The sequence below is a fragment of the Bos indicus x Bos taurus genome, chromosome 10 (genome assembly GCF_003369695.1).
Source record: "Bos indicus x Bos taurus breed Angus x Brahman F1 hybrid chromosome 10, Bos_hybrid_MaternalHap_v2.0, whole genome shotgun sequence".
NCBI lineage: Eukaryota > Metazoa > Chordata > Mammalia > Artiodactyla > Bovidae > Bos > Bos indicus x Bos taurus.
Genome location: NC_040085.1, coordinates 6,236,378 through 6,246,739, shown reverse-complemented (window position 1 = coordinate 6,246,739; position 10,362 = coordinate 6,236,378). Strand labels below are relative to the sequence as shown.

Sequence of the window (10,362 nt, the reverse complement as noted above, 5' to 3'; positions counted from 1 at the left end):
AGGATAAGTGGTTCCTGGAAGTCATGGGAGAGGGAGGGATAAAAAGAGCAGAGAGGATTTTTAGAGCAGTGAAACTATTCTGTATGATGCTACAATGCTGGATACATGTCACCATACATTTGTCAAAACCCACAGAAAGTACAGCACCAAGAGTGAACCCTGTAATAAACTACGGACTTTGGGTGATAATGCTGTGTCAGTGTAGGTTCATAGAGTATAACAAATGTATCACTCTGGTGCCGGGACGTTGACAGTGGTGGAGGCTGTGTGTGCTAGACAGAGGATATGAGAACTCTCTGTTCTTTCACTCCATTTTGCTGTGAACCTAAAAGTGCTCTAAAAATAAAGTTTATTCATCAAAAAAGCCTTCTCTTTTAGGGATACATAATAAAGTATTTATGGATAAGATGTTATGCAATCTGTGATTTGTATCAAAACAAAATGTTGGAGAGAAGTGGGTAGGGTATAAATGAAAGAAGACGGAGAATTGAGCTGATAGTAGAAACGGGGTGAAGGGTATGTGGGGGTTTATTATGCTGCTCCCCATCTTTGTCTATGTTTGAACATCTTCAGTATTATTAAGACAAATGGGACATATCTAGAATTTCTTCGGACTTCTACTTTGGTGAAAATAGAGGAATAGGGTGGGATGATGAGGGAAAGCAGATAGCCTGGAGCTTAGAAGTATGATTTGTCACTGGACAAGGTCTAGACTAGAGAAGGCAGGGAGGAAGACATAGGGCAAAGGACAGTATAGGAGATGGAAAGGGAGGGAAGAGCAGAAAAGGAATGTGGACTCACTGCCTTCCCTTCACTTTCTCTCTTCCCCTTTTCCTCACTCACTCCTCACCTTTCCTCTCTGTAGATGAAAAAATCATATTGGGAACTTAACAGTGAACATTTCAGGCACCAATCCATGAAATTTCAATTCAGTCAGCATGCCCTTAGAATCTACATTTCAACATGTGTTGTAGGAGATTGGATGTCTGAACCTCCCTTGAGTCCCAATATCTGGCTTCTGTGAGCAGCATGTTATTTCTGTCACTAACCTTTACTCTGCCAGACTGGGGACCAAATCACTCTGCCTTTCAAAGCCTCTGTGACAGTGGTCCACTGTTTCAAAGCAGGAAAAAATAAAGGGGATGACAGATTATGCAAAAAGAAGTTGTTTATTGATTTCCTTTAACGTATGTGTGGAAACATGCAAATGCTAAAGGTCTCCTGAGTGGGAAAAACAAATTCATTAGCCTGCTCTGACTTGAAAGACATATCCTTTACGACCTTCTAACTCTTTGTGCTAACGTTCTCTGATTTTATATTCACTGAACAACCTTTTGATGTTTAATGGAATTCTACTAAGAATTAAAAAACAAAAACAAAAGCCCTTACCAGTTGCCTCAAGTGATATGGTTCTCTTGATAGTTCTACCTTTCATCATCAATTTTAATCAACTGTCCTTTTGCTTCCCAGGTTTTCTGAAAGCCTGTATTCAGAAGATGTGATTACCCAACAGCAAACTAATAAATTCAATCTTTAGTACCGGGTAAGGTAAGGAATCAGTCCATGGAACTGAGCTGGAACTGAGCACAGGGCTGTCGTCACACATTAGGGGTAACTCAGCAACTCCCTTACCCACACGTTCTTGGCCACATGCCTCCAACTAGGGAAAGAATTTTAAATTATAACAAAGTAATCAGGATGCAGCCTTACTTACCTAGAGTCCAGTGCCTGCTCAAGCACTGAGTCTTGAGATAGTGGGACCAGCCAAGCTGGTAGAGGAGTTCTGAAGCAAATAAGGCAGTCTGTCCCTGGCCCCTGATGCTGCCAGGGACATGCCCATGGACTGATATGCCGTCCTCTGCCTCCTCTGATATAAGGAGGAGACAGGAAAGAACTACAGCAACTGGAGCCCACACTCTCCCACAGAACAAACTGTGACTAGTCAGACTCAGTTGTTTGGTTCAAAACATCCTCCCTCCGTGACCCACCCCCTACCACACCCCATCAGGGAAGAGCGGAAGAAAAGGAGGCAAAGGCCTAAAGCCTTCTAGATGCCTTTCTGTTCCCACTTGCAACCTATGTGGTACAGAATTGTTCTTTGAACCATAACTAGCCAGGGGCTTGCTGGCATTCATTCAGGCATATCTCTAGCTGACATTTCCTGGCTCCCAAGAGGTTAGAAAGAAAGTCTCTTCTTGTCCCCTCAAAGACCTCGCTGAGGCAAAGGCTGCTATAGGGACACCAGGTTGCCAGAGGTGAGGTAGGCAAGGACCCATGATGCCTCACAGAAAAGCCTAAGTGCAAATCCTCAGCAGTGACCTTGGCCAGGGCAAGGGAACTGACTGAACCCTCTCCCTGCTTCCCTCAAAAGCTGCTGCTGCTAAGTCGCTTCAGTCGTGTCCGACTCTGTGCGAGGGACAAAGTGAGCATCTAGGCTGAGGAGACCAAGAGGGAAAGTCTTGATATGGAAATTGGCTCACGTCAACTACGAAAAATACACAGTATGCTTAGTATGGGCACTCCTCAAGCAGGGATTACTTTAAAAAGAGTAGGAAGAGGGGTCTGTCACCTGGTACAGAGGATATGAGTGAGGGGTCTGAAGAGGGACGGGGAAGAGGGGCAAATACCAGTGAGGGTCATGCTGGTGCACCAACGGGCCCACATGAGTGAGGAGACAGACTGTGAACAGGTCATGGGGTTACCCAGATAACTGAGGCCCACGCGTCAACGAGAGGCAGGTGGGCAGAAGGCCAGAAACAAAAAAGGAACAGCCCGAGAACGGGGAAAGAGAGAAGAGGCGGTCACAGCCCAGGGCCCGGCGAAGTCGAGGTCCTGTGGGGAGAGGGGTCGGTGGCGGTCGTCGCAAAATCTTTGTGATGAGAGACGCTGGGTAGCTTCTGGCTGAATCAGCGCCCCGCCCACAAAGTCCTTAAAGCCCCGCCCCAAGCGCCTCGCGCATCCCGGGCGCTGAGTTCCGTTTCGTCGCGCGGCCCTGTAGTTCCGGGTGCTGCGAGCGGGCGGAAAGTTTTTGTGGACGGACTGTGTCGGTGATGGGCACCGGGTCAGTGGAGGAGGCCGGAGTCCCTAGGCTGCTTTTGATTGCTTGTTAGAGCTGCAGGAGAAGGGGTCCGCGGCGGGGAACAGCGCGGGGCCAACGCCCGGCTTTTCTACTGCCTGGGTGCCAGTTCTGCGCCTCTCTTCGTTGTGCGGCGCTGGAGCTCCGCACAAGCACACCATTTCGGCCCCCTGCCCAGGCCCCCTTCGCCTCCTCTTCTCATAAGAGAGACTTCTAGATCTCAAAATTTTTTGAGTGATTTTTAAGGTAAAAACACAATCAGAAGCAGACGCGATCCAAATGCAGGAGTTCTGTATTTCCAGGTTGGCACTTGAGAGGTGAAGTTGTAACTGAGAAAGGTGGAGGGGACTCAACCGGGCAAGGGATGCCAGGCCAGCAGAGAAACTTAAGAGTAGGTTAGTGGATCCCTAGAAATTCGAGTGGAATCACGCCTTAAGAGCGGTAAGAATCAGTTCTTTATGAATAAACTAATTGCCTCCTTCTGGTAAGAATTAAAAATATGTAGCTGATGGAGATGGCCACATCAAGGGGCTAAGAGCTTTTCTCAAGAGTAGACTGTTCTGGAGAAAAGAAGGCTACCAGTTGTCTTAAGCATTGTTTGTAAACAGTACTTATGACAAGTGTGGGGGTGGGGTGAAAGGTAAGAATCAACCCGAGAGAGAGAACGTGTTTTCACAGAATTGCTGGACTGTGTGGGGAGGGATTTTTTTCCTTTTAATCAGGATTAGGCTGCTTGAGTGAACCATTCTTCAAGAATATTCACTTCCATCTTTTACTTCTGTGCTTACAACCTGAGTTCTGAATGGATTTCCTATGACTCTGCTGTTGTTAAGGAGGTGTGTTTGGGGGTGGACACATGCGCATCAGTCAGAAGAAAGAGCCAGCTCCAGAGGTGCCTTCTAGAAGGCAAGACTGCAGGCTGTGGTCACCCATTACAGCAGATTTACAGCAGATTTCATGAGCTGGATGGAAATGCTTTCTTATATATGATCTAAATCTGTGTCCCCTGATTCTCATTCTCATTCTAAGAGATGAGGTCAGTACTGCTCATCCCCAACTTTCAGTAACTTTCATGAAGGCCTCTATGCTTGAGTGGGAATACCATAGGAGGTGGATAAACTCTGTGTAGGCAGAGGCATAGAAGTTCCTGATACCTCTGCATGAAGGAGGAGAGGAGGAAGTGTGTTTCTGGTGTGCAGAGTTAAAATTTGTAATGTGTTTTGCCAAAAATTAATGTTATAGCTGGTGCTGAGAGGTAGTTCTCTAGTAATTATCAAGTTTTGTCCAGTACATACAATGTGGCAATTGTGGGAAAGTCTTTTGTTCCTTTTTTTTTTTTTTTTTTTGCCACATTGCCTGTGGAATCTTAATTCCCTGACCAGAGATTGAACCCAGGTCCCCTGCAGTGGAAGCTGGGAATCTTAACCACTGGACCACGAGGGAGGTTCTGATGTGATAGGTTCTTCAGAGACACTGATGGGCAAAAATTCACACTGCCCCTGCTCCTGTTGAGCTTGTGGTCTAATGTAGTGTAGTTGAACCAGGATTGCACAGAACCTCACTTCTTGAATAACACAGCTGAGATCCAAAAAGGGTCTGGAAAGATGAGTAGATGAAATAGTACTCAGTTGATAAACCTCAGTGCATGCATTTGACTCTCAAAGAAACTCTGAGCCTGTTAACTTTGGACACAGTTTTAACAAGCTGGATTACCTGGCTTTCTAGCTCATAGTCGCCAAAAGCCCAAAATTGAAAAGAAGGATGATTACAGAGACAAGTAGAATGCAAATTGATGGTCCAAAAATTAGTTATAAAGAGGAGGCATCAAAACACAACAGCCTGGATGGATCCCTTGAGTAAAAGGCAATGTTTCGGGGTCTGTTCTACATAATACTTGTTCCATGGGACCTTAACTGATGATCAGAGAAGGATTAAATGGGAAATATAGAGTTAGCAACTTAAACTGGATTCTTTGCTGTAGAGTTTCTGTGTCTTATTTATTTTTGGCTGTGCTAGGTCTTTGTTACTGTGGGGGCTTTTTTCTAGTTGCAGCAAGTGGGGGCCCCCTTTGTTGCAGTGCCGGGGCTTCTCATTGCGGTGGCTTCTCTTGTTGCAGAGCAAGACTCTGGGGCACATGGGCTTCAGTAGTTGCGGTTCCTGGCTTTAGGGCACAGGCTCAATAGTTGTAGCACACGAACTTAGTTGCTCCGTGTTGTGTGGGATCTGCCCAGACCAGAGCTTGCACCCATGTCTCTCACTTTGGCAGGTGGATTCTTTACCACTGAGCCACCAGGGAAGCCCTCAGTATCTTTAATAAGCCCTGAACTCATTTGTCTTGGAGCATCCGTCCAGGACAGTGTTTTGCAGCACACACTTGGAAGAATGGTAGTGTAGATTAAAACATCAGGGCAGCAATGCGCTGGGCAGTATTCATGTTTATAGTTGTGATGCTAAATCAGAATGAATTATGTTTAGCACACTATTTAATGAGGCACAGATTATGGATGCACATTTTAATTTTTTCTACCAAAATGGTTACACATTTTGGAATTCTGAGTCTGAAGGAGTAATCTCTTTTAGTCTTTATTGATATTGAATGCATGAGGCGTCACTGTATTTGAAATGTATCTAGGCCATTATGTGGTAAAAAGGCTTTCCCTACTTAACCTGAGCCCCTGATCCCCCTTTATAACATTGTTTTTGTGAGCCCTAATTTTGTGAGCCCTGAATTCCCAACAGCCTTTTTACAAATAGAATTTGAGAATATCACATATTTGCATTTGGACACTGTACTAAAACACGCAGTGTTTTGAAGTAAGTTCCAAAAAAAGAAATTAGTGAACATTAAATTTCTAACTTATTTATGTCCATCTTGAGACTTTTCTAATTGAATATATGCAGTATGATTTTTATGAAGTTGTAATCAGTGTATACATATAGTCCTATGACCTGCTTTTCTCAGTTGCTGATACTTTATATAAATATGTCTGATTTTGACATGTGTCATTTATTTATAACTATATGATATTTCACTGTGTGACTGGACTGTAGTTTTCTTAATAATAGAGTAGCAGCATCAAGAGCAGGTCTATATATCTGTAAACTTTTCTACTTCTGAGTACAGAAATGTTTTCTTCATACTGATTCTCAATTCATAACTTTAAAGAGCTTTTTGTTTTCCCTTTTTCCATTTTGGCTTTCATACAGTTTCCTGAGATAATGCCAGCTGTCTCACATATCCTTTTTTATTATTATTATTTTATTTCTTTATTGTTGGCTGTCCCGGGTCTTTGTTGCAGTACACAGGCTTTCTCTAGTTGCGATGGGCTCAGCAGTTGCAGCTCAGTAGCTGCAGTGCATGGGCTTAGTCGCCCCTGGGCATGTGGCATCTTCCCAGACCAGGGATCAAACCCATGTCCCCCTGCATTGGCAGGAGGATTCTTTAACACTAGAACCACCAGGGAAGCCCCCTGTCATACGTATTCTTTCATTTTGTTCTTTTCTTTCATATTTAAAACACCGTTGCTGGTGTGTCTATAATGAGTACTGCTGAGGCAATTGGTTGCTTCTGCCATGCTTAATGATTTCCTGCTTTGTCTAGTTTGGACTATAACTTTTCTAGCCCTTTCACTGTATATTTTGCATTCAGTTTTTTTAATGAGGACATCAAGCAACGAGATAATTCAGAAAACATTTGCCCAAATACTGCTGTATTGAGTAGGATAGTGATGGTGCCCCCAAAAATGGTTGATTGTCAAAAAACACCACAACTAGAAATGTTCTAGAAACGTCTAGAAATGTCTAGAACGACTAGAAAGGTTCTTTAGTAAATTAAGTGTTGGAGAGGTCATGTAGAAATGTTTGTTATTTTAAGTTGTATGACATTTGAAAATCTTCAACTCAGGGGCTACTTGAATTTAATATTTTGTTTATTTTATTTTTACTAGAGGAAACTTAAGATGTTCCTTGATTTATGGCCATTTAGTGGGTGATTCTGGGAGTGGTCCTCATACAGAGGACCTAGAGCAGGGAAGCTGCTTGCTTCCCTTACTCTGACATCCCTGCAGATTTGCCCTTACCTCAACTTAATGGGGTTTGCCTTCAATTATTTCTAGCAAGTTTGGTTAAAATTATGATGAAAAGTAAAGAATCTGCCTGCAACACAGGAGACCCAGGTTCGATCCCTGTATTGGGAAGATCCCCTGGAGAAGAAAATGGCAACCCACTCCAGATTATTGCCTGGAGAATTCCATGGACAGAGGAGCCTGACAGGTCCACAAAGTTGCAAATAGTCAGACATGACTGAGCGACTAACACACACACACACACGTGATGAAAAAAACACTTTTTTTTCCATGACATGAAAGACCTAATCATGTTTGTTTTCTGAAGCATTTCTCTATAGCTTCTCTATTCGGATTGGGAATACCGGGATCGCTTTCATCATGCCTACAGTGGTGGTAATGGACGTATCTCTTTCCATGACCCGACCTGTGTCTGTCGAGGGGTCTGAGGAATATCAGCGCAAGCACCTGGCAGCCCATGGTTTGACAATGCTGTTTGAGCACATGGCCACAAATTACAAGCTTGAGTTTACAGCTCTGGTGGTTTTTTCATCCCTCTGGGAGTTGATGGTTCCCTTCACAAGAGATTATAACACCCTACAGGTACTAAAAGAAATGAGTTATTATATGTACAGGGCCCAAATTTATAGGAAGGAAAGCAGTGTTATCATACTGCACTGAATATTTATAACTGGAATTGCTTAATGATAAGTCTCTGAGTATACTATTTTGAATATAACTATAAAACAAGGATTATAACCAGTAGGCCCTCAGCCTTTGTTAGAGCTCTGAGTTAGAGCTGTGAGTTGTTGCCATAGTCACCTCTCTTGGTTTTCTGAAATTCTCTGTGGGAGGGGAGCATCTCAGAATGTAGTGCCTTGTTCCCTGAGGTTCAAGATCTTTAGGTTCAACACTACTATTTTCTACTTTTCTATAAACTTGAGATGAAAAATAGCCCTTACAAAAGCCTTCATTCTAGAGTAATTCAGGAGTATATTTCCTCCCCAACAAATAGCCTTTGATTTACAGATGCCAAGAAATCCTCATTTTAAAACTTTGATTGATCGGTGTTATCTTCCAAAGGTTTGTCTGTGATATGCCAAAGAATTTACTTTCTGGCAGCATCTCTAAATTATTAATATTTCCAACAATGCCTCGCACAGTTCCTTGCGGATAGGGAGCAGCAGTCAGTGTTTGTGGAATTAAAATGAACAATTTAATAATTGCTAGGCAGTTTAGAAAATCAGGATCAGTGTAGTTTGCTTTTTAAATATAAGGAATAAAATTTTGTTAAATCACTTATTATCTCACTTTTTTTAAAAGTGACTCTAAGTTTGTTTGTTTTTTTTTCATTGCACCGAATTTCTTATAAGTAAGTAAACTGAGGACCTTGGATGTTTAGTAGTGTGAAATGTCAAGAGTTGCTATATCGATAGTGCAGAGTGATGATTAAGACCAGGAGTCTTAGAGTCTGACTGACTGGGTTCAGATCTAGATTCTGCCACGTGGGCATAAGACCTGGGAAAATTACTACTCATTTTGTACCTTAGTTTCCTTACTTTAAAAATAGGTTAATCATCTACACCTTATAGGATGTTATCATGATTAAATGCATGTAAAATGCCTAAGGTGGTGATAGTATTCAGTAAGTTTTGCATTATTTTTGTTGATGTGCTTAAACATTTTTCATTTTAACTATTCTGTCAAGATCATTTACAAAAATATGAACTTGATGGGCTATTCAGTCTCACCTGATGAGAGAACAAAATAAAGGGAAGCTCTTTTTTACCATCCTTTACAGTTGAGGAAGTCTGTTTTACCAATTTTCTTTAAGAAAGTGTACTTTGGGCTCTCGGAAATGCAATGTCCCCCTGTGTGACATTCATGCTTTGAACAGTTTATGTTTTTTTCTAGTAACAAATGAAAACAATAAAGAATAATGAACAATTTTATCTTTCATTCAATCAGGAAGCACTAAGTAATATGGATGATTATGATAAAACCTGCTTGGAGTCTGCATTAGTTGGTGTTTGCAATATCGTTCAGCAAGAATGGGGTGGTGCAATTCCTTGTCAGGTAAAAGCTTAATTCTTTTCTTTGCCTTAAGTTAAAAGCATTAACCACTGAGGTGCTTCAGTTTTCTTCAGGCTGTAACACAGCATGCATTGTAATTCCCACAAACTATCTTATATGCTATTGGTATCTTTTAAAAGAAGACACCAAATCGACACCAGTATACTCAGAAAGCAGCACAATTATGCGTTAAGGAAAGCATCTTCCTAGTAAATTGACTTATTGAAAGCTGGTATTTGTATAAAATATAGAGGGCTCGCAGTGGAATTTTAGAACACTCTCTGGAAGGGATGATTATAATTCTGAGTGATAGAATTGTAAACATCTGTACAATATAGTCTGTCTGCATTATTCCAGTGTAGCATTTATTCAGCACACTTTTAACCTTCTCAACTATTGACTCGTCTAAAAAGTGAGGTGTATCAATGTTATAAAATCGGTTGCCCTTTCCCGTGAGTCCACATTAGGTCTACGTTAGCATCAAATCAGAGCAGAGTTGTAGCAATTGAACATTTGCCATAAAGAGGTACTTTGAGAAGTGGTGTATTTTAAAGGAGAAAACAGTAAAGTTGCCACAAGGAAAATCATAATAGTCTACAACAGGAGTCAGGAAACTTTCTGTATTTTAGCCTTTGCAGGTCTGTGGCAGCTCCTCAGCTCTGTTGTAGCATAGAAACAGCCATATATATTAAGTAAATAAATGAATGTGTTTCTGTTCCAGTAAACTTTGCTTATAGAAATAGTCAGTGGCCCATAGTATATGATTTTTTCTATAGGGTCAAATACAGAATTCCTCAGTAGTGTCAGCAGCATCAGTGATATTTGTTTTTTAAATAAATATAAGATTGTAGCTGCCTATAGTGTAAAATCTACCCCAATCTACAATTGGAAAGATTAGGGGTTGACCTAAGTAAAGCATGAAGGAATATGAGAAGTGATGGAACCGGTCTGTATCTTGATCGTAAAAGTGGTTACATCGCTGAATGCACTTGTTGGAACTCGTAGAACTATATACAAATAAGGGTGAATTTTACTGCATGTAAATTGTATCTCAGTAAACCCAGCTTTTTTTTTTTTAAGCTTTTTTCTCTTTTCTTGCTGTAAAACCATCCTGTTGATAGAGTATGATGTCATGAGTTGGTGAAGACC

The 10,362-nt window shown here is 41.7% G+C and overlaps 1 protein-coding gene across 2 annotated transcripts in view; it reads left to right on the top strand.

The window, feature by feature from the left end:
* Nucleotides 1-2,991: 2,991 nt before the first annotated feature.
* The window catches only part of INTS14 (integrator complex subunit 14), a 36,117-nt gene continuing 28,746 nt past the window's right edge, over nucleotides 2,992-10,362 (top strand). Inside the window, exons 1-3 of one of the 2 annotated variants that reach the window (XM_027553002.1) lie at nucleotides 2,992-3,322; nucleotides 7,469-7,743; nucleotides 9,109-9,216. In XM_027553002.1, the coding sequence (XP_027408803.1) occupies nucleotides 7,522-7,743; nucleotides 9,109-9,216 (330 nt within the window). In that variant the 5' untranslated portion in view covers nucleotides 2,992-3,322; nucleotides 7,469-7,521. Of the gene's footprint in view, nucleotides 3,518-7,468; nucleotides 7,744-9,108; nucleotides 9,217-10,362 lie in introns of both variants that reach the window. The other variant, XM_027553001.1, reaches the window with a different exon arrangement.